We start from the raw sequence: 24,865 nt of genomic DNA on the forward strand, positions 1-24,865 counted from the left end.
AGGTAAACATATTAGTTTATTACATTTTAAAGATTCGTGAAGAGAAAGCATTTAAGAAAGCCATGGGATCGCGAAGAATGTGCTCGCTAAGGTCAATGTCTCTCGGGATTTTTTCATCGGATCTGAATGGTGTTCTGGTATGAATGAGTCAAAGGAGAAGGTAGATGCATGCAAACAGGATCGGTAGGAAGAACTTAAATATTCATGTACAGCGAATAGATTGAAATCAAATTATATCGTTTGCAGTCACGTGGCACGAATCACTATAATTTGTGTGGGGTTAGTAATACACAAATTACATTATCCCAAAACAATAATTTCGCATCAGGTGATTTTATTAACCATTACGTTATGCCGAATGGTGGTGTTTCTGTTCGATTCGACTTTTACATAAGATGGTTGTGATGTAGCGTTAACGTTGTAGCTTTAAATATTACAGTTCTTGTTGGGCTAACCTAAAGCCCGACAGTAGAAAAACATTTTACAATTGCTAGATCCAGCTAACGCTAGCTTTGCTTAGCACGTAAAAGACAACATCTGCTAGCTTGTCTACCTTTAGGCGACCTGGCGGTCAACTGCAGCTACCAGCTGAGTTGAGGATCTGGGATGCCATATCAATTTCGAGAATAATTGCATTATGATCTGATTAAATCAAATCTTTAACAACCCACCTTTAGCATCAGACAAGGATTACCGTGGTTGTCAAGCCAACGCGCCCACGAGAATCACGTGACCTTCCCCTTCTTCCTCTATGACAGAGGATGACGTGCGGCCAGCTGCGCCAATGGAATGAGACCATACGGTCTGTGCTTCCTGCCTCTTCAGTGGGCGTGGTCTGGGCTGCTCCTTGACAGAACAACAACACAAAACAATACACTAGATACAGGATGAATTTGAACCTGCTTTTTGTTGCTGGTTTTGATTTGATATCTTAGTATTCGTTTATTACAATACAAATAATAAATACACATTACAAATACAATAATAACAGTCTGATAATACTACAACAATGCTCCCTAATAATTGTAATACTGAGCAGAGAAATGCAAGTTCAATTTTAGATTTAACTTATAATTCGTGAAAAGCAGAAAAGCAGTCCCAGTTCCTCTTTCTTTCTTACCAGTACAATGAATGGATTATGATACCAGTTCCACCTTCGTGTGGGATCACGTCAGAAATCTGAGTCAAATTTTGTTAATGCTCCTTCAAGCACCAGACGAGGATTAGAAGAGCATCGTGGATGCGTTGTCAAGCCAACGCATCCACGAGATCACGTGATCGTCTGTTCTCAAGGCTTCATCTCACAGGAAGGGCGATTTTCTGACAAAGGAAACTTATGCCGTACTATTATTATTATTATTATTATTATTATATTGTTTTTTGTTTTCACTGTTAATTAATTAAACTCAAGAATTTCCGTATTTTTATTTAACAGTAATACTTTTGATGTGAATTGAGTTAAGATATATACAGTAAATAGTCTTCAGCAGCCTCTCAGTCAAGCAATCAAACCATTTAGATCTTAACTTTCCAAATATCTGTTTGGTGCTGAGCATTACACTTTGGAATGGTTTTACTTTACGTGCGAACACATTGGGCGTTTTATGCATTTGAAGCTAATGTTTATCCAGGATTTTATTTATTTATTTATTTATTGTTTCAAAGTCTCGTGATAACAGTGGCTCGGCGAGCGAATGACGCAGTTTGGTGTCAGGGGAGGGAGGTGAACAGAGCAGCAGTGTAGGGAAAGAGCAGGAAGCAGCAAGGATGGCGGAGTCACACCTCTGAAGGTAAAAATGTAATATTATCACCATAACAGTGGACGTTTTATCCCCACATGGCACAGTAACGCATCACCCTAAACTTAACACAGCCGCCGGGCTCTTATCAGGGCGTGAGAAACGCCTAAGTGTCATTTTGCGATGGCGAATACGGAGGCACTCTTTTGTTCAGCTTCGGAATGGCCGCTGTTTTTCGGAGTGTTTTCTTTTTTTCCTCGCGAACTATATTCAGTTCGGGACACGGCGCTCGGATACTGTGGTTCATTTTATCGGCACCTTCGTAAGGCTTCAGTGGCCGCCTTGGGAGCCCCTCAGCCAGCCGCGCTCCTCCGGTGTCTGCTGTCCGATTGTGCTCAGCTGGCTGCTGTGGACGTTTCCCTCTCTCGGTCGGACTCACGGCGGACGGGTCGGTCTGCATCCTACAGCCGCTCTGCTCGGGCCTACACACCGACTTAGCTGTGCTTCACGTAAAGCCAACGGATGGGTGCGAGTAAATATTTCGGGGGAAACCTCCTCACCCTTCGAATCGGCCGACAGACAAGAACGGGAGTCCGTTTTATGATTTCATTATCACGGTGACTGCACTCCTGTCGCCTAACCGCTAGCTAAAATGCAGTTAGCTCGTTGGCTAATTTGTCCGCTAGCTGACGTTAGCAAGTTAGCAATCTGGCATAACTGACGTTTGCTTCGCTGTTGACGTTTAGCTTAGCTCCTTTTCCTGCCTTTTGTCAGGTCGTTTTTATGGGCTTAGCAGAGTTAGATTTTCTCGTTTTGGCCCATTTTTCCCCGCTGGAGATATGCAGTGTGGCTATTTTTTCCCTGTCACTCCCAAAACAGGTTCGGCTAACATGAGATATTTTCATCCTACGGGAGTTGGCTAACGACCATTAGTTAGCTAGCGGATGATGGCATAACGGTCAAATCGTAACGTGTAACATTTGGACTGTCCTCCACAAGGTAGGCTGTGTGACAACACTAGCCGTACACCATCACCAGCCCCGGTGCCATTAACCCAGGCGTCCATACTATGTTAATCACTTAAGCTCTGAAGGCGCCTTGACTTTTCGACCTGGCACCGTTTTGTCGGTAATCTGTTTCCAGGAATTTGTCATTGGCTCACGTACCCATGAAGCTAGCTGCATCCCGCGGAGTGCTGTTTAGCAGAGGCAGCTGATAGCTGCCACCTCACCTCTGCTTCGCTCTTTGCTTCATCAACGGGACACGGACACCCCTTTAAACCGACAGGCCCAGGGGATTCCTCGTTTGGTTATTTCTTACTTGGGCAATAGCGTAATGGCAAATGGCAGCTGAGGAGGAGAGTTTTTTTAGATAGTTCTCGACTGTGAATCTACAGGGCATTTGGTCGTATCACAGCACCTCACTTAGTTATATTTGCGTTAGTGTATTCTCCGATTAGCTAACGTTGATGCATTTCTAATTTGACCCAAAATGCATTGTAATGGATCAACCAAAGCTGGAGAACATTAGACAGTTCTGCTTAGGCCTAAATGCACTGGCATCATCAAATGGATTCAAGATGCCCTTAATGGAAATTTCATTAGTCTCTATTTGGGTTGCATGTGCCATGAAGTCCAAGTTGCACTCTATGGTGTTTTCAGTAATGGTGGACAGGTACTGGATTTTTATTAAAGCTGTATACAAGTTTAGCATCAATCTTACATCTTTTACAAATAATTAGTGTGCAAGTTTTGTAACAACTGTATTTCTTTCCGTCCAATTTAAAATTATCCCATAGCATTTGCTAACATGCTGGCATCATCTAAAAGATTCACCCACATCTGCATGGTAGGTTGTTGAGAATCCAATGTACATTTTACATACACACTGAATGCTCATCAATATTGCAGTTTTCTGGTCAACATGCATATCTCAGTTTCCTCTTTCTTTTGACTGTTGCTGTTAGACTGTTGATGCAAACCAGTCATTGCACTCATGGACAACAAGTGGACGCTATCATAAGCTTGTCAGGAGCGGAAAATTTGCTGAATATCACAGACCCCTAGTTCTGTGGTTTTCTAAAATAGCTACAGCCCGCAGATTTTTCTTCTTCCGTTTGTTCTTGTGAAGTCTGGACTTTATTGGTTACCTGGATTTTAAGCCACTGTGCTAAGCACTCAGCTTTGGTCAATATTTTGTTTGCCTGACCTAGATTAAAAAACAAAAACAAAACATAAGTTCATTTATTTATGGTGTTAGTCAATGAGCATTTTATGGCAGATTTTTAAAAAAGATTTCACTATGATCATTATAAATGGCATTAGAATTAAGAACAAAAAATTGGAATAACAATAAGTTCCTAAACAAGGAAGTTGCTTAGGTGGATTAAACTTCTCCCCTGGTCTCATTTGTTAATTTGTTAAATTTGAAAAAGAAAATTGAGGAAGGCGACATCATCTGAAAATAAAGGAATAAATCTGTACAAATAACATTTACATCCAGTTTGTTATAAACAGAGTGATATACCAGGGGAGAGACTTAGACAGTACAACCTTAAAAGGAAGTTGCTTGCACAGTTTGGTTTAGTTGGCCCCAGCAATTGGGCTGGTCTGGCTATTCTCTTTTTATGTTGATAATTATTTTGTGGACAGGTATGCCTATTCCCACCAGTTTTAGATGTCCATTTCCTTATTTATGACAGCAAAGAGCAGTTGATACCCTTTTTATTTACAGAACACAGTGTCAGGCATTCTATCATGCAAGGGTGCTACTATTGACCCAGCATTTCTTTTACCTCAAAGGTCATTTGACCCGTTGTGGTGACTTCATGCTTTGAAGGCTACTTCTAAAGATTCATCTCAGCAGTCATAACCTTTTCACTTAGCTCTGATCCTGAGCCAAACCTGCCTCTCTTTTTGCAGCAGCTTAGCTTGTACTAGTTGTTGGAGAGCTTTGCACAGCCACTAAGGTACAACAGCAACAGAGACTAAACAGAGACAGGCCACCAGAGACATTCTGGCTCAGCCTGTCATAAAAAGATCCAACTGGTTGCGTGTTTCATCTAGCTGCCGTTTAAGATGTAAAAATTCATTGATATTGTTGCATCATGGACTTCACTGGGGAAGACTCTATAGCTGAATGCATGTTTAGGTGGGGCTGTAGGCTTAAAGTAATGTCAACACCCGCTGGGCCATGTTTGTTTAGAAGGAGTAAGTTGGTGTGAGGTTATGCTTAGTACATTCAACAGATTTGCGTGGACTGGTACATTCAGTACCACTTATCTCATGGTACTGACAGCCCACCAAACCTGTTGGAAGTGTTTTTGTCTCTGTGTATAAGGTAGTAGTATTATGAGGACTCCCCTATAATTCTTTTATTTTTTTACTGTATCAAGCTTGCAGCCTACACTGCACATTTAGTCAACAGTATCCCCTACTTGAAAAGTGCTTCAGTAATAGCAGTCTCAAGTATTTGAAATCCATTACTTGTTGTTCACCTTCAAAGGATTGCTTTAAGAGCACCAATTTTAGTGTTTGTAAAGTGCAAAAATAAAATTGTAAATGTGACTGAAATGTTTTTTTTTTTCTCCCCTAAAGCAAATCTTCGAGGGATTAAAAAGAACCTTGATGACTTTTGCCGCCTGAAAGAGCTCCTGTCCAAAGGTCCTGGGATTTTATGCAGTTCAGTCACTTAAGCATGTGGCCGATCAATGCCAGAATCCAGCTACTTCAAACGATTTTTCCTCCTATGGCATTTTAACCAAGCAAAAAAGTATCAGAAGTTTCTAAAAAGGAAAAAAAAAAGCTCAATCATAAGGCCTTTATTTCAAGGATAATAATAAATGTGCGGACCTGCACAGGGATGTTTTCTTTAAAAGCCTCGTTGGCTGTCTCTGTCCCTTTTTTCCCAAATAAGTAACCTTACAAGAGAGACTCCCATGAGCAACTCTGCAGGGGGCCCGATCACGTCGAAATGAGTAGTACTTTAGGCAAAGAAAAAGATTCAAAAGAAAAGGACCCCAAAGGGGGTCCAGCGGGGAAAGAAAGGGAAAAGGAGGCCAAGGCTCTGACTGGCTTGGTCAAGGATGGTGGCAAAGAAACCAAGACCAAAGGGAAAGAGGCCAAAGAAGGAAAGAAGGACACCAGCAGCTCAACACCGGGTGTTGCCTTCTCTGTTGACAATACGATAAAGCGGCCAAACCCGGCAACAGGTGCTCGCAAGAAGTCCAGTAATGCTGAGGTTATCAAAGAACTTAACAAGTGCAGAGAGGAGAACTCAATGAGACTGGACCTATCTAAGCGGTCTATTCATATGCTGCACTCCTCCATTAAGGAGTTGACACAGCTGGCTGAACTCTACTTATACAGCAACAAGCTGCAGAGCCTGCCTGCTGAGGTGGGTTGCCTATCAGGTCTGGTCACTTTGGCCCTGAGTGAGAATTCCCTGACCAGTTTGCCTGACTCCCTGGACTCCCTTAAGAAGCTTCGAATGCTCGACCTCCGGCACAACAAGCTGAGAGAAATACCACCTGTGGTCTACCGATTGTCATCTCTGACCACGTTGTACCTGCGCTTCAACCGCATCACAACAGTTGAGAAGGACATCCGAAACCTATCCAAGCTCACTATGCTCAGCATCCGTGAGAACAAGATTAAACAGCTGCCTGCAGAGATTGGTGAGTAACTGTGATGTGCGAGACATTACAAATTCTTCAAATTTTATTCGAGCAAAAAACACACTGTAGTGCTTTGGGTAGTGGACCTGAGGGGGTTGACACGATTCGCTGCTGTAATTTTTATCCAGAGATTACGTTTTCCTATGCTGATGATGTCACTGTAATGTCAATCATTCTCATACTACTACGGCATGCTACCACAGTTCTGTTTGCAAAAATTGGTACGATGTGCCGACTTCTTCACAGATACAATAGACAAATTTGGAGTTGTTCGCAATTCAATAAGTAACACTCATAAGTCATTGTTTTAATCTGTGATTGAAGAGAAATTAGTTTCAGACAGTACTAATGAAGGTTCATTAATAAAAGTACTTTCACCTTTAAATAACTAAATATTTGAATTTTGCATGCATTTTTCTCCAGGGGAACTGTGCAACCTTATTACTCTGGATGTGGCTCATAACCAGTTGGAACACCTACCGAAGGAGATTGGGAATTGCACACAGATAACCAACCTTGACTTGCAGCACAATGAGCTCTTGGACCTCCCAGAGACTATAGGTACAGTAACTGAATATAGTACACGTTAGAGCAATGCCTATTTTTTGTTTTATTTTACCAGTCTGACTGCAACTGGATTTTTTAATAAATGTTATAAAAGTAAAAAACTGAACAACAAAATTTTGGTGTTTCAGGGAATCTGGGCAGCATAAATCGCTTAGGTCTGAGATATAATAGATTATCAGCGATCCCGAGATCATTAGCCAGATGTCGAGAACTGGAGGAGCTGAACCTTGAAAACAATAACATTTCAGTGTTGCCAGAGGTAAGTATAATTTGGCATGTAATTGCAAATGTAAATGCAGATTAATGGAATAGTAGGGGAAAACTGTTTTACACTGACTTTCCATTAAGTTAACAGCAGTTTTTCCTGAAATGAAAACACCAAATTAATTTTGGAATCACAATCACCATATGTTGACATTCTGTAAACTTTATTTAACCGACTGTGTGTTTTTGTTTTTGGGTTGTTTTTTTTTTTTGTTTTGTTCCCCCCCCCCTTCTTTTCACATTTCTTTAAATATTTTTAGCTTCAATGACTGTATTGAGGCTCACTATTATAGACATAACAGTGAGTGCTTGCCTGATCGTGTTAACTCTCATATGTCTCTTTCTTCACCTAACTTACCTGACCAGGGCCTTCTTTCAAATTTGGTCAACTTGACAAGTCTAACACTGGCAAGGAACTGCTTCCAGTCGTACCCTGTGGGGGGACCATCCCAGTTCTCCACAATCTACTCCCTCAATATGGAGCACAACCGGATCAACAAGATCCCGTTTGGCATCTTCTCCAGGGCCAAAGTGTTAAGCAAGCTTAGCATGAAGGTATGAAAATGTTTATTTTTATTTCTGTGAGATGAATTCTTCAGTCAGCTGTTTCTAAAAATTTAAAAACTGAAGAAATATTATTTATATAATATTTATATAAAAATTATATAATTTATAACTAATTATAAATTATATAATTATATAAAAAATTATTAATAAGAAATTTTTGTTTGTTTGTTTTTGTTGCCAAAATCAGTTTATCTCCATATTACAAGATAGGATAAGCTGTGATTAATAGGTCTTTGTCATAGCTGACATGCTTGCTTGTCATAATAAGAAATGCCAGGGTGTTAATAACAACATTATCAATGGGTCAGTTTTAATTAATTGTCCGAGTAAGTCATGGCTGTGACTGTGAGCAAGCATTTATAATACCAGAGGGTAAATTCATGACTAAAACTGCACAGCATCAGAAATATGCACATGCATTGATTTTAGTCACAGGAATAAGGCGTGTATAAGCCTGTGCTAATTTCATAATTCAGTAATTGAGCAATTGGGTAGACAGGGGACTAGCCTTATTTCAACTCCCACAATAGACCATAAATGGATGACATGCTCTCTTAATCAGTTTGCAGGGAAAAATGCTTGCTGTGCATCAAGTTGTCAGTCAAACCATTGAAAAGAACGAGAGGTTTTTTTTTTTTTTGGGTCACACAAAAACAGGAGTAACAGAAATGTCATAGTAAAATAATCCCAACTGTAAAGTCCAGTTTTCCTCTTAACTTAATCAAGACTAAACCTTATAATCAAAACCTTATAAGAGAATTATATAAATAATGACAGCATGTTCTGTGAAATTGGTTACTTTGTTAAAATCTGTTTCCTCTTTGTTATGAATGTGTGTGGATGGTCAAAAGAATGCAGAAGTTGCACAGTCTCATAACTCTTTCTGTGTTCATAAATACGAGTTCATGTGCAGGGGATGGTGTGCGTGGCTTTTTTTATGTGTACCAATCATTTATGCATCTGGCCCCCGGAGCCTGAAACTGAAGAGGCTAAATGGAATTTGTTTTATTCACATCTGTGCTTTACCTGTTGTGACAGGTCACAATATCCTCAGTGCAAAAGCCCTGTGGGATCATTTGAGCTGAATGAGCTAACCATTGTGCCCTTCTTAAAATATACTGAAAAACTAAACTAAACTAAAACAACGAAACTGAAATCATGAGAAATAAAAAAGGTTTTTGGTATTAAATAAATTTGTTCTGAGAAAAATGTAGTGGTGAGAAGGAAACAGTTTAAACGTCAATGATGCATTATTCATAATATTAAAAACTGTAAATGGAAAAAAAAGCAGCTGTTCTTAACACTTTGACAAAAATCTCTTTGTCATGGTGAGAAGCAGTGTTGGTAATTCTGAAAAAAAGAACACATGTAAATGTCACATAAGTACCTGCATCCATGGGTGTATGCTAAATGCCAATTGTACTTATTCAGTTCAATACTACAGAGTGGAGCTATAGAGAGGATCAGGGACTCATTTGTTCCAGCCATTGCTCAGAGCTAAGACTGTTAAACAGCACATCCATCAAAGTTTGTATTGGCTTCTAACCACGCTTTAAAATGTCCTGTTATAAACTTGTTATTTTGATGTCTGTCTATACTGAATGTAGTTTGGATTTAAATCACTATTGGAAACATTTTACCCTGGTGCCAGGTAACATAGTTGGAATAGTTCACTGGTCTGCTCAGCATCTTGAACACTGATCTGCTTGTGTTGATCCTGTGAATTGTCAGTCATTTTGAGAATAATGGCATACCATTGTCTTCCACAGGACAACCAGTTAACGTCTCTACCGTTGGACTTTGGCACATGGACTAGCATGGTGGAGCTTAGCCTGGCCACTAATCAGCTGACAAAGATCCCAGAGGATGTCTGTGGTCTAGTTTCTCTGGAGGTTAGTCTTCTCTACACATAGAGTAAAGCAGTGGTTAAGGCTCCAAATGTATTGTATCTTTTCTGCAATAAAGAAGAAGAAAATATATGAATAAAATATATTGAAAAAAGTTGCAGGGACATTCTATCTATACATCACGGTCACCATCTTCTAAAAGAATACTTGAAGCTAATGGTTGATGATGATGCATTAAAGATAAATCACCAAATGATTTTGCTCCACAAGCTTGATTCATGTTGTAAGATGTGAGCTTGATTGAAAACATTACTGAAACATTACACATGCCTAATTCCTTAAAACTATATAGACCCAAGTGTCAGTTGAAGTTGCAGTGTGATATAACATTGCTCGTGTAATTGAAGTTAAAGTTTCACATTTTCATCATTCCTCTTGGATTTTTTGACATCCTTTGAAAAATATTTCATAATACATAGTCAGGAGTGATTGTTGTATGTCTTTGGAGGATAAGCTCAGAAAGGTATTCTTCATATTGTCAATGTTTCCCTTAATATCCGTACCTTATTGTGGAAAAACATTTTCTTCACAGGTGTTAATATTGTCCAATAACCTTCTCAAGAAGTTACCACATGGTATTGGGAACTTGAGAAAGTTACGAGAACTCGACTTGGAGGAAAACAAGTTAGAATCTCTACCTAATGAAATTGCTTATCTCAAAGATTTACAGGTAGGTTTTCTAGACATGGAGTTCTCTTCATGATATTTGTAACATTTTGTCAAAAGGTTTTGTTTGAGATAATTTGTTTGTGTTGCCAGTGGAAACGCCAGCTATTAAAGAGACTGGGACACATTCCATAATATTTTTATCCACATTTACTTCTCACCAACCTGTTCTGTTACTTATTGTTGCATCCCAAAAACATTTGATAAAGCTAATTTTTATTTCATAGCTTAAGGCTGAGATGCCTACAAATGGATTAGAAAAATACCATTGGTATGATTATGTTAACAATTTAAGTTGTTGACAATGTAAATCTATTTAGATTATTGACCTGAATCAGTTAACAACATCAACATTCATACCAGTAAAATGTAAATGCACAGTCATTACGGGGTTCATTGTGAAAATATAAGACAAGTTGTCACATAATTCCAACTAAAGAAATTGTCTCTCTTTGATATCAGTTTATTACCACCCTTTAGATCATCCACAGTTACCAATCAGCAAAATGCTGTCGCACATAACTCAAGGATGACTGGTGTAATTAACAGGAAACTGAATACTTGGTTACTGTGTTTTTGTTTTTTGTTTTTTATTTTGTTTGTTTGGTTTTTTTTTTGTTGTTTTTTTTTTTTTTTTGGGGGGGGGGGTTACTTGTATGCAATTCAGATGTTCGCGGCCATGTAAATGATCTTTTTTTGTTTTCCTTCCTAAAACATGTGCTCCCAATTTCTCAAAAGAAATTGGTGTTGACAAATAACCAGCTCAATACGTTACCCAGAGGCATTGGTCATCTCACAAATCTGACTCATCTGGGTTTGGGGGAGAACCTGCTGCAACACCTTCCTGAGGAGATTGGTAAATACACATTTAATCAGCTACTGTACTTATTTTATCATTTGCAAACTCAAGACTTTACACATTAACATAACAGTATATTTGAGTACTTGAGAGGACCCAGAACTGATTCACTGTTCGCTGTTTCATTGTGAGTGAACTGAGTGATTCTGTCTGGAAATGGGTATTCAGACTACTGTCTTTATTTATCTCAATATTTAAAATTACTGTAAAACACCAGGTTTTTTAATAACTAAAGAAAAAAACATGCATTTAACATAGCCCTTTAAATATGCCCTTTACATTGAGGACATGCTGTGCAATGTTAAGAAAGCACTCCTCAATAAAATGACTATTCTATCAATATTTCTACTTTTGACTTTTGTTTAAAAATACAAAGCAGTGACAGCAACAAATTGCCAGCACCTGAACCTCATGTTTATATACATGTTTATAGATTTATTTATTTGTTATCATTATTTTTTTCTTTTTTAGGTCAGTATTTCAAGTGTAAACTTGACTTGTAGGATTTCAGAGTACACTATGCTCAACAGGTTGTCCTTCCTCTCACCCCTCTGACCTTTCCCTCAAGTGATTGATCTAAACCAGTTAGATCTGCTGGGGTTAAGCCAGGGATTAAATTGGAGGAAGGAGATAAAGAATATTCAGACTAGGCCCAGAATTTCACAGAACTTGTTGCATAGTTCCTGGAGATCTGTTAAGTTTGTATCCTTACTAAAAATATTGAGGCACCCCAGACGTTAGATAATGATTACAGTTGTTTGCACAACATCCCTTGTAGTAACATTAAAGACTACCTTCAGCTGGTGCTATGCTTAAGCTTCTTAAATAAGTTGTTCACACAACCTTATTTTTCTTTCCAAGGGTGGAACAAATCATTCAAACAGCAGAAATTAATCAACTAATGGATTAAAGATTTGCTCTATGTAATTCTGTTGTGATGCATTAAGATGTGGGGGCAGTAGAAGGGCTGGAAACCGCCCACTTTACAGTGAATGGGAATTATAATTTCATTAGCATGAAAACATTTTAACGTGCACACAATAGAATCAAGAGTGGGCCAGGGCACCATATTATTGTGCCGTTGATAGTTTCCCTGGATGATGGCGTCATCAGTTTTACGTCTGAATTAAAATTACCTGATATCTTATTCTAGGTACACTGGAGAATTTGGAGGAACTGTACCTCAATGACAACCCCAACTTGCACAGCCTCCCATTTGAGCTGGCCCTCTGCAGCAAGCTGTCCATCATGAGCATCGAGAACTGTCCCCTCAGCCACCTGCCACCCCAGATTGTTGCAGGAGGCCCTTCGTTCATCATTCAGTTCCTCAAGATGCAGGGTCCATACCGTGCCATGGTCTGAGCCAAGAGCAGCTCATTTTCACTCCTACTTGACTCCAAACCCTCCATTTGCTCTGCACACTCTCGCCTGCCGCTCCCCATAATGTGTACCATACACTGTAAAGAAAACAGACTCGCCACAATCAGTGTCGGGGAAAACGAAAGGAGGAGGAAGAAAAGGAAAACTTTTCTTTCACTGTCTCTGGGCAGAAAAAAGGTGAATCTATGGAGACTTGACTCCTGACTTACTCCAGAGTTTCAGTCATTTCAGGACCCCAGCCACCCCCTGCTCATTTTTCATTCCAAATCATACAAGAGGAAAATATTTCCATCTCTTTGCCAAAACTGAAGATATATAAAGTTATATATATTGAGTAACTGTGAGCTAAGTGGCAAGTCTTTTAACCATATAAACCATGCTCCCATTGCCAATGTATTTATAGTAATTACAAGCATCTATTATGTGAGCAAGGATACAATTGTATGCAAAAACAAACAAAAAAAGTCTTTTGAACTTCACATTTACTGCTGCTGCCGTAATTTTAACTGTCATTGTTTCTTTTGATATCCCTTTTTTATCATCTTCCTCAAGATAACGTATAATTGCTTCTTGACCATAGAGAACAAAGGTCTAATGATGGTGTGTTTATAATTTGTTATATTAATTTTTTTTTCTTTTTGTTTTAGTTTTTTTGTTTTGTTTTTTTACTGTGCCTATGTTTAGAGTGATCCATGTTTAGTGGCTCATTTCTAAACACAATTGTCCATGAGAATACAAAGATATAAATTATTTCAATAATTCTTTTTTATTATTGCTGTTCTTACCTTTTGTGTTGCATTAATTTGTTAAAGCAGGTGGTATCAGTTGTAAAAATAGGGAGATTGGAGATCTTTTCACAAATAGCAGCAGTAGTTGTACAACACGAAGCTAGTAATGTAAACATGAGAAAAAGCCAATCATACATGGTTGGCAGAAGAAAAAACAAGTCGGACTTGAATGGCGGGTACCCCCTGTCTACATTGCTTTCGTGTAACAGAAAGGTATTGAAAAAAAGTCAAATGTGGTGATGGGATAAATGATAGATGTTTTTATACATGTAAACAAATCCTGGTTGTTGCCTTGAGTGCGGTTTTAGTTATGTTTACTTGTTTGATATTATCCTCAATGTTGGGCTGCTTAGCTGTCATTCAGTTGATCATTGACCAACATATCAAGCGTTTTTAAAAAGACGTTATCTGGGTCTATGGAGCAAGTGGTGAGTGTATCAGAGCTTCAAACAAGGTTTCATAATAAAACATTGACAGGTAAATTCTTCTTGACATTTCTTTTTTTTTTTTTTTTTTTTTATTAAAAACTTTAATTTACTTCCAAGAATCCTCTTAATCGAATGATGGAAAATACTCCTGTGTTTTATTCTTTTAATATCTCCTTTCGTCCCACATTGTCCTAGCAATGCTGCTGCTCTTATGCACTTTTTTAAAAGACATTGGCACCCTCTATATTAAAGCAAAAAACACAGTAGCCTCTCATTGGTTGTTTGAAAGGGGGGCATTTTTATTTCACGAGTATTTCATCTGTTTGAACAGTTTACCAACTAAATATAAATGCTGTGTTTCACAGGCTCAGAAAAAAAATATTTTATTGAGGAAGTTTTATCTTGTCAAACTGTAAAAGGGTCAGTGTGGCTATGATGGCTTAAAAGTCCCATATCCTGCTTTTTTTTTTTTTTTTTTTCTCGATCGCAAGTTAAAAAAAAAAAAAAAAAAAAAAAAGCTTATTGCAGTTCAGGTCAGCATTGTTTATTTTAAATCTATTCACATGGGGATTTTTTTTTTTTTTGGGCCCTAAATTATGAAATGTGTATTGAGTTGGTATTATTTCAAGTGACTGTACATTAAAAATCACCAACAAAAGGTAATCGAACCAAATTTTTTTTTATTTTTTTTTTCTTTTCTCAAAATGTGTTGCATCCCTACTCTATATTCAATCATGATTCTGTTTTGTATTGAAATGTGTGGTTCTACTATTTCTTTGCAGCAGCTTGGTGTGTTTTGTGTGGGCTGTGATCCAGTCTCCTCCACAGGAGGCCTGAGTGATGAGAACACCACAGCTCACCTCTTCCTGGGGTCGTGTATGGGGGAAACGATGTACTGCTGCTTCTAACTTACCAGCAGAACCTGTTGCTGCTTTTCGTGGATTTAAACACACGCTGTACTAGATGGGAGGGGAGGAGCTGGGTAGGGCAAGCGGTGGGAAACGGTCCACTCCCAACACAGACTTCACTCGAAAAAACCTGACAAGGGACAAATCCACTGACCTTTTTTGATTTGGCCCGGTGGTTTTCTCACAGATCAAATCGTTTGGACACAACGATGAGACAACACAACAAGGTGCATATTTGAGCTTAACGCAGTTACAGTACAAGACTGTCAGAAAAAGACAAAAGAAAAAAAAAAATGTAAAAAGGGCTTTCTGTGTTCATGCTCAACGACACACCAGAGGCATTGCATTCCTGGGTTTTATATACAAGCTTTGTAAGTTTCTTTTTGTGTATTTTATTTACTTTTAGCTGTAAACAATTGTGTGACAAATGCCTTCAATGAGTACTCAAGGGTGAGATGTGCATTAGGTATGCAGCAAGAATGCTGTGACCCACTTTTACATTCAGTCTCTGTTTTTACTTTTTTCTTGTGCCATTCTGCAAGGTTGAGAGTGCCAGTGTATGAAGATGCAGAGGATGATGGGACAGGGTGGGTTGGGGGTCGGGGGCCGCTGACGGCACAGCATTTATCACATCCTGGAATGTAGTTTTATGTGCTGTGGAGGAGATGGAGATCACCCACAGGCCCATTCAGTTAAAGGTGTGGCCTGTTGTTGGAACAAGCGATTTATTGCATAGTGGTGCATTCAAAATAATCGGAGTACAATTGGTGTTTATTTTTCTATTGTCTGTGATTTTACGCCATGGAGAGCATTGTAGAATCAAAGTCAAGTTTGCATCTTTCGCTTCTTTTTTTCCCTCCTCTGGATCATTCAGCTTGTCCTTTTCTTGCCTGGTTATTTTGTACAGGAAACAAGCATGTTGAACACATATTTGACATGATTCGGCTGGGTCGGAATTGGGCGTTTTTGCATAGAAGACTTCGATTTAGTGGCTGTTCGGTGTATCTGCAAATGCTCCCTTTTCGTATATTGCAAAGGGTATCAAAGCATTGTGTGGCAATGCTTATCCTACTTAATCTACATTGACAAGCAGCCTTAATGGTCTTTTTTTTATGTGTTTGTTTGGCTATTCCTAGTGTCTATGGCCACTGACTGTACTTGATGACAAGCAACTGGTCGTTACAATGTAAATTTGGGTCTAGATTATTTCTGTCTTATTTTTCCTTTTACTCTGTAAAGTAATCTGACATTATGGTAGACTCAGTATTACAAAATCTGTAATGTGATGAGAGTTTTACAAAAACACAGTGCAATGGAAGATAATGCCATTATGCTACCAAGTGAATGTGCATTAGCTTGCGTCTCACTTGTCTTTGGCATTAAAGGGGAATTCCACCAGAACTGACTTGCATTGTTTTTCTGTTATGTTATCCATTTCAACTTTGTTTTCATATTTTCCGTTAAAAATCAACAGATATGGGTCATGAAGTTGTAAGAAAAAAAACAGGGCAAGTAGAATTAAGTGACATCAATTTTACTAGTATGAGATTAGTAGGAAGAAAGATGTATTTTCCATCTTGAGAAATAACTACTGTCGGATATTTTTTGTTTTTGTTTTAGCCTGTCACCTGTTCCTCATCTTGAGAGAACATAACACCATAAATATTGACACTTTCTTATTAAACCAATACAGCTTTGGTGGAATAATCCTTTAATGTGAAGCTGCCTGCTCTTTCCCACTGCGTACCTACCCGAAACCCTGAATTCCACCAACTCATGCGCCCCTCTATCTCTATACTATCTCCGAACATTTACTTGACTGCCTTATGTGCACCAAGCAGAACCTTGATGAGCGTTTGATTTAATCAACAGAGACAGATAATCACTTTTTTTTTTTTTTTCTCCCTTCTTCTTCTTTATTAATGTCAGTAAAGGGATCAGGGTCCACAGATTGTTGAAGCAAAGCTTTTGGGTCAGTTGTCTCTTGACTGGACAAGCAGATGCAGACATGACTACCTCCATGTGAGTCTCCATTGCTAACCACAGTGACCAAGATCCAGTCTGAAGCGTTTGTACCTGTGTGCATACTGTACAAAGCCACAGGTTGGCAGCAGGACCTTAGATTTGGACCAGCAAATCAACAATTTGTTTGATTAAGCATCTGTTTGTTTGTTTTTTTTTTTTGTCTGTTTAATTTTGGTTCTATGCCTGTACTAAGTATTATTTGGCAAAAAGAAAAAGGAACCACTGATCAGTGTGCTTGGTTGTAGATGACACACTTTATCGATGCCGCCCCATTGTAAGACAGTTATCCTAAAACCAACTTGTTGCAGAGTGCTACTTTGCAAATGAGTGAAAATGACCATGTTTGGTGATGCTCTGTATGTACATACATCTTTTTAACTGTAATAAATGATAAATATTTACAAATTTATGATTTGTGTATTTTAGTGTGAAACAGGCCCAAAGCTACTTGTGGTGTTTTGTATCTTTTAATGTTTTGTCGCAGAAAAGCGTTTAAATAGAAATGATGAAAATGTAGTAAAGTTCCAATTCAATCAAAACATTTTCAATGGATTAATGATTCATATATTTTCTATCTGTTGAATGGATGAAAAAGAAGAAAAGCTTTTTGTCATAAGTCACGCAACAGTTTCAAAATGGCAGTCTGCCATGAAATGACATGTCTTCATATCAGAAACATTCAAATGTATATGAAAAAGAAACAACAGCTTGAATCATTAAACACCGGAAGATGTACTGTAAATACATTTAAAAAATAAGTTTAGGTGCACAACAGTCAATTAACTGTAACTGTCACACACATACATATATTTACAAGACATAACCACTGACCTGTGTCAGAGTTGAACCTGTTCCTGGAGTTATATTTGGGAAACATTTAGAGAACAAACAAGCAAACAGTGTTGACAGCCGTATTTTTCATCCCTCATTTCCTGTGTATAATTTACAGATTTTGTCAGTTATATCAACTCTTTTTTTTTTTTTTTTTTTTTTTTTTTTTAGATCCAGCGGTTTTGAAGTGAAGTTGTAGAGTAAAATGTGTGTCGGTCTGTTTTCCAGCCTATAATCACAGCCTGAAGAAAACAAAATCCTTTATACAGTCAACATCTCTGTTTGAAGGGCAGCAGGACACTTGTGTGTTTTAAATGATGTTTTTTATATTTTTATTCCTCAGCAGTATCCCGATCTGTCCAGTGCAACAGCGCCCTCTGCCGGCGACTTTGCAGTCCTGATGTTTGTGGAGGGAAGGATGAGGTTTCTGCAGGCCTGACACCTTGACCACCACAGAGCAGGATGGCCACCTCACGACTGTCATCAAAGTCAGTCATGCAACAGGTAACTAAACGCAAACCACCATCTTATCTTGCACACTAGTCTCCTCAGCTGTGCCCTTTTTTTTTTTCTTTTTGAAGAAACCACCTGTAAAGACAAAATTATATTACTTATTGGAGGAAGACCAGAACCAAACACCCTCCTCACCCGCGAGTTGTCCTATTCCGCAAAGTTTATTTTTGCCCCTCCCTCCCCAAAACTGGGAGGCTACAGCAGAAGACGACAGGTGTCACTGTATCCTTGTGCTTTGTCTGCACCCTCATGCATCAACAAGCACTAAGAAACAAGGAAATGTTTACCCAACAACAGATGGATGGCTGCTGTTATTTTACCTTCCTGGACAGACAGGATTATCATAATATCAGCTGAGTGTGTGTGTGTGTGTGTGAGAGAGAGAGTGAGCGCAGACATCTCTCACAGGTGGGCACCATGAATATTCATTCCAGTTAAAAGCCTTCTCAGCTGAACTATGATCGAGACAAAACAGACCACAGGAAAGATGGATGTCGAGTAAACCATCAGGTTTTATAATATTCAAAGTACAATTTTATGGATTGTTACATTCAGACATAAATTTCAGGAACAGGTGTGTGTGTGTGTGACATCGAGCCTATATTAAACTTGAATTATTTTGTTGTGAGGGGCAGAACAATTGAAATGTCAGAGCTAATTGTGTTTTTCAGATAGGTGAAGACAACTTACAGCAAAATAATAGTTTCCTTCATTAAACTCCATTAAATCTGAGTAAATTTTCATCACCTTAACGGATTTATGGTCCACATGTTTAATGTATGCTTACCAGGTGAGATAGGTGACATGTATACATGTTTAACCAACCACTTGTACACCAACTGAAAACAGATCTGTCTTGGTAAGAAGCATCTTGGCCCTCATGTGAAAAATGTATATGGAAAAACTGACATTGCCGACAGACAGAAAGAGACGCAGAGTATGTACAACTTAAACTGTGACTCTTCAAAAAAGCTGTAAAGTTGTACCATAGATCACCTGAGGGCTCCTTACCTGATGTTTTATACATGTACTTCACAGCCAGCACCTTACGCATCCACTGTAAACACCATCGAGTCCCATTTATATCATGGAAGTATGAGAAGAATCAGTGGAAAATGTGTGTGAGAATAACGCAGGAACGTTTTGATCCAGTGAGATCAATGCTGTCTGGTGAGTCAGAGTGACGGTTTCCAGCAAACATTGATGACAAAGGTTGTACTCTGTGTCCTCCCCCACTTTCTCAAGAATTCGTCCTTAAAGTCAAAGTTCCCAGACTGATATTTAAATTTAACCACAGAGGAGAAAGACAAACCACACTGAGCTGGGTAAATGAGCGTCAAAGCCTTTGTGGTGAGAAAGATCTCCAGTCCCAGGAAAATGGCAAATCCCCTGATAGCTCAAATCTGAAGAAATGTTATTTCACTTTTGTTGATTCACCAAAGAAACGGTCTGTATTTGTATAAAAGAAAACACACACAAAAATATTATTGGACTGTGAATTTCAAATATCTACAAGTTATATCAAACCCTTAACGAAAGATGATTATAATTTTGAGTTTCGCCTTCTGTCGGTCTCAGTACTACATTTACAAGTTAAAGGGTTAATGTCCTGCATGCTGGTTCACTTCATCCTGCTTCATTACGATTTAGTCAAATGAAGCTTAATCCAGTTATCAACCCATGAATAAGTCGGTTAAACTGTTTAACCCGGGCTATCACCTCCCGCATCTTAATTCTGTGGGGAAGTAAGAAAGGCACAGCTTGTTTTTTGTGGAAATGATGCACTCATCTAGTTTAACAGCATTATGCAGATAAATCTTGACTCCACTGATTAGTACACACCATAGTGTGACTCTACATCAGTATACACACAGAAAAAAGCAGCTGCAGCTTAATGCAGTGTGCGTATAGTTATAGGGTTTATTTTATAATCAGTAAACAAATGGTTCATCTTATCCCAGCTTCCAAACGCAAGTTGGGCCTATAGACTAGTCCACTTTACGCCATGATTCTGATTCAATTTTTCTCTTCGACACGTGTCTAAAGGCCACAGATCATCAAACTACTCATGGGGCGGCAGCTTTAAGAAACCTGACATGAGTTCACGTTTTTCCCTGTAGGCCTCAACAGGAGATGTATCCCAGCCCTGCTCGTTTCGCTGCTCTCAAGTCTTACCTGTGAATACCAGAGCACCTCCAATGTGAGCAAACCGCCATCACATTCAGGTCTGAGGGTCAGACTCCGGTCTGCTCATGTCAAAGTCTCAGGACTCTCATCTGTGTTACACATAAAGTGTAAAAGGTGGATAAATGAATTAGGTTTGGACAAAGTAATAAAACGCCTCTGCTGATATCCATGTGGTGTGGGTCTGGCTGCTGCTTAGCAACCAGTCCAGCTGCTGCGCTGCAAAAAATGTCCATCCCAACGCTGGTTAAAATCTTGAAATCCTCTATCCTTTCAAATCAAAGGAAAAGGCCAAATTGGCTAACTGATGCTTTACATTTGTTCAGGTGAATTTGACTTCTTCAGAAATGTTCTCGTCGATAAGCTCATCTCAAGCTATGAGAAAAATGTTGCAGCCTTCCAGCTCTGCCCTGTTTTCTGCATGACTTTTTGTGAAAAATAAGAGCAAAGGCATTGCAGCTCCTAAATGAGGCTTAAGCAGGTGAAATTGAGCGGCGTGCAGGAATTGGTATAACTGGACAGAGATAAATATAGTTTTAATGGGCCTCCAAACGCACCACCTCACTGTGACTGCATTGTTATTATTTTGACCTATTCTCCTTGTCGGCTCCGGGGGTTAGGGTTGATAAATCCAGTTTCTCCTCTTTAATTCCCCTCGTTTTGGAAATTTACTGTTCAAATAAACTCACCTTTTAGCCTTTCAGCTCTCGCTTGTGATGTTATTTACTAAGAAATATTAGCAGAAGCATCTGCAGGGCCGAAAGGAAACTGAAGCAAAAGCATGCTGACTAAGACTAACACTCCTGAAATGTTTCTGTGGTGATAGTTGATCTCGCAGGTGGCTCATTGATAACCCCTCTGCGCAACAATTACGATAACACTGTAGTTATTACAACATTTTTTTTTATCATCTATATCAACATAATAAACGGTTTACCGGAGAGAATTGACACCATTTCAAACCTGTTTGAACAACACTGTGAACTTTAATGTGTGTGTGTGTGTGTGTGTGTGTGTGTGTGTGTGTGTGTGTGTGGAAACATTTCCATACATTTCCATGTGTATTTGTTCCTCTAAAAGTCTTTTCCTTCCCCCCCGAATCTCTGCGATCACCGTCAACGTCCCTTGTCATCAGACCCGCATGTTTTTGGGTGTTGACTCTGACTCTGAAGGGGGGGGGGGGGGGGGCGCACAGTGTCCCGGCTCGCCGGACACTTCTTGCAGCGTGCGGGCTATAAAGGGGGGGAGTGGCGCTCTGGTTGACGCCGAGGAGAGGAGCTCCGCACGCAGGCAGGAAGGCGGACAGACTGCAGCTCGCCGTCGGCCGCGGTAACGCGATTATCAGCGCTCTCTCTGGTCCGCCTCTGGATGCGGCGGGCGGCAGAGGGACCCGACAGCCTCACCTGCCCCATGGATCTCCTCCCGTCAACAACTTACCTGCTGCCGACAGCTGCTGTAAAGGCTGCCCCAGGTAAGCTCATTTCACACTTTTCTTTTATTGGTGTTATCCAAACACTGGATGTACTGTCGCGGAGCTGCTGCTTAAGTTGGATACGGGCTTAGGAAGTGCGCTTGATATTGGGTGGATCATGTGTAAGAGGGCTGTGTTGGAAGGTCTAATTCCTCCTCTTGCTTTCCTCTGTTTTCAGATGCACTGACAGCCGTGTAAATAATTAGGGCTTTTCCTCGTGGGAGGCAGTGCACAATGAAAGAGAGAAATCCATCTGAGTGATACATTCCCTGCCTTCTCATCCCCGCTGAGTGATATTTGTCAACCACAGCTGAACTGAGGAAATTGACCTTTTTGCTCCAATGGAGTTAAACAGCACCAACCTGTCTCTTCCAGGGGTGGCTCCTTACAGCCTCCAGATGTCTCTCACCGTGCTGGTGGCGCTCATGATCCTGCTGACGGTGTTTGGTAATGTGCTGGTGGTCATATCTGTGTTTACGAGTCGGGCCCTGAGGGCTCCGCAGAACTTATTCTTGGTGTCTCTGGCATCGGCGGACATCTTGGTGGCAACCCTGGTGATGCCCTTTTCCTTGGCCAATGAGCTCATGGGATACTGGTACTTCGGCGAGGTGTGGTGTGAAATATATCTGGCACTTGATGTTCTTTTCTGCACTGCTTCCATTGCCCACCTCTGTGCCATCAGCTTAGATCGCTACTGGTCCATCACACAGGCCATTGAGTACAACTTAAAGAGGACACCACGGCGAATAAAGTGCATCATCTTCATTGTGTGGGTCATTGCAGCGGTTATCTCCTTCCCACCACTTATCACCATGGAGAAACAAAACAACGACAAAGACCTTGTGTGTAGGATCAATAATGATAAGTGGTATGTCATCTCCTCCTGCATCGGCTCCTTCTTCCTGCCCTGTGTCATCATGGTGCTGGTCTATGTGCGGATCTACCAGATTGCTAAAAAGAGAACACGGGCACCCCCGGGAGACAGGAAGCAGAAGGAGAGGCCGAAGACGGCCGCCATCGCTGCTGCCAACCCAAAAGAAAATGGAGTGGGTGCTGAGGATCGGCTTTGCCACGAGAAACTGAACGGCGAACAGGTCATTGAGCTGAAGAAGGAAGCAGTGGAAGGAGAAGGAGGAGCAGATGAGGAGAAAGAAGACGTCAACGGGATGGACATTGAGGAGTCGTCGTCGTCTGACCACAAAGTGAACAATCCCTGCTCAATCAAAAAGAAAGCGGCCCATGGGAAAACCAAACTGAGCCAGATCAAACCGGGAGATGATGACATCCAAAAACGGGTGCCGAGCACCAAAGGAAGCCGCTGGAAGGGCCGCCAGAACCGGGAGAAACGGTTCACCTTCGTCCTGGCTGTGGTCATAGGAGTGTTTGTCATCTGTTGGTTTCCCTTTTTCTTCACGTACATGCTCATGACGTTGTGTGAGTCGTGCCCTGTACCTGACACCTTGTTCAAATTCTTCTTCTGGTTTGGCTATTGCAACAGCGCCCTGAACCCCATCATTTACACCATCTTCAACAATGACTTTAGGAGGTCATTCAAAAAGATACTGTGCCGAAGGGACATGAGACGCTACGTATGACGGACTCCATATACATATCTTTTTTTTTTTTTTTTTTTTTTCTACCGATGTATATAAATTGTTACGTACGTAGCCCATTGTGCATGGAACTCTGGCTTGTGAATGCTCTAGGTGTAAACTGCTTGAAAAGGCTTTTGCTGGATGAGCTTAACATGCAGCCTCTTCTTTTCAAAACATACACCACCCACAGCCCCATCACGACTATGATCACATGCACGGAGCGATCTGAACAGAACAGCGTGGTGAAACCATGCTTTTGTTGTAAATGTTATTTTTCATTTTTGTTTTTATTGAGACAAACCTAGTCAAGTCTATGATATGTGTAGTAATTATGATAGTACGCTGTGTAAAATGGCTTGTCCGAATATTTGTCTATTTTTATTTTGCTGGAGATAATGATGATGACAAAGCGTGGGAAAAATGTCAGATCTTTAAAGAATAAAACCCACTACTGAAACTGGTCTCAAGGCTCCAAAGCAAACTCAACCATCAGCCTGGTGATTCTATCTAATTTTGTTTGTTATAATGTAGACACACACACACACCAGCACAAAAGCTATTGAAGGACACAAGTAAGAAGGGTGGACATGAATAAAGTGTTTCTCTCAGAAACAAATTTCCAAAATGAAAAGCTGTTTTGATCCACGCAAGGTTGGATGAGGTGGCCACATCCACAAGTCCACTTGTGCCATGAATCGGTAGCCAAAAGTTTTAGCCCGTCAGCTTCAGCAGGAAAGTGCAAATTCACTGGTCTGTTGAATCTGACCTTTTAGAGAGCATCGCTCTTAATGAGCCTAGTAGAATATGTGCAAATGTTTATGAGTTTGTGATTAGATGGATGTCTTTTATATGTCAGAAAATCAAATCACATTTTTTAATTATCTTGGGTTTTTTTTTTTTTTTTTTTTTCCTTTCAACTGTGCGTGTTTTCGTAGGCTTCAGATTTAAGAGTCAGACCGTGGATCTGCTGTGAATGATGAATACAATTGTAATCCAAGGCACGGGAAGCGGAGGGGTGTCGGTTCATTTGCAGTTTTGTGTTACATCGGTATGCGTCATTAAGTAAAGACATGGAGCCCGTCAACCCAGAACCTGATTGACTGGTCTCACTCGCTGTTTTTACTCTGCCCTCACCATCAGCTCAAGGAGAATCAGAGAATAAAACAAAGAAGGACTATCATCTGCGCAGTGAAGACGCAGATTATAGATTTTTCCACAGGAGGGAGTGTTTGCAGATACATTTCTTCAGTCAGGGAGGCAGCTGAGCAGCACCATCCTCAGAAAGCTAAACAGCTCCTCTGGGAGTTTCTTTAACAGAACATCCACCACCTCGTCTGGCAGAGCCTGGTGTTTTCTTGTAATCAGTCGGTGAAGTGATTCTCTGCACGTCTGCAAAGTGTTAAAAATTGGTGAGCCTGTGAGAAAAAGGCAGCGCATGTGTGTGAGAACATGCATGCGTGTTTGCAGCACACATAAACACATGGGGTTAGGTCCCACC

General features: G+C 40.1%; 2 protein-coding genes across 3 annotated transcripts; both read left to right on the plus strand.

Annotated features, from left to right (window-relative positions):
• Nucleotides 1-1,711: 1,711 nt before the first annotated feature.
• shoc2 (SHOC2 leucine rich repeat scaffold protein) lies at nt 1,712-14,313 on the plus strand. 2 transcript variants are annotated; one of them, XM_029500054.1, is made up of 9 exons: nt 1,712-1,790; nt 5,336-6,414; nt 6,838-6,975; nt 7,110-7,240; nt 7,612-7,800; nt 9,582-9,704; nt 10,252-10,389; nt 11,124-11,241; nt 12,398-14,313. In XM_029500054.1, exons 2-9 carry the CDS (start codon nt 5,712-5,714, stop codon nt 12,604-12,606), a joined length of 1,749 nt encoding a protein of 582 aa, XP_029355914.1. In that variant the 5' UTR covers nt 1,712-1,790; nt 5,336-5,711; the 3' UTR covers nt 12,607-14,313. The 2 variants fall into 2 exon arrangements, with proteins under 2 accessions (XP_029355914.1, XP_029355921.1); XM_029500061.1 differs by lacking the exon at nt 1,712-1,790 and adding an exon at nt 3,538-3,587.
• Nucleotides 14,314-21,570: 7,257 nt separating this feature from the next.
• On the plus strand, nt 21,571-23,926 carry adra2a (adrenoceptor alpha 2A). Its single transcript, XM_029504840.1, has 2 exons — nt 21,571-21,772; nt 21,951-23,926. Exon 2 carries the CDS (start codon nt 22,114-22,116, stop codon nt 23,365-23,367), a length of 1,254 nt encoding a protein of 417 aa, XP_029360700.1. The 5' UTR covers nt 21,571-21,772; nt 21,951-22,113; the 3' UTR covers nt 23,368-23,926.
• Nucleotides 23,927-24,865: the final 939 nt, after the last annotated feature.

The sequence above is a fragment of the Echeneis naucrates genome, chromosome 1 (assembly GCF_900963305.1).
Source record: "Echeneis naucrates chromosome 1, fEcheNa1.1, whole genome shotgun sequence".
In the NCBI taxonomy this organism is placed as follows: Eukaryota; Metazoa; Chordata; class Actinopteri; order Carangiformes; family Echeneidae; genus Echeneis; species Echeneis naucrates.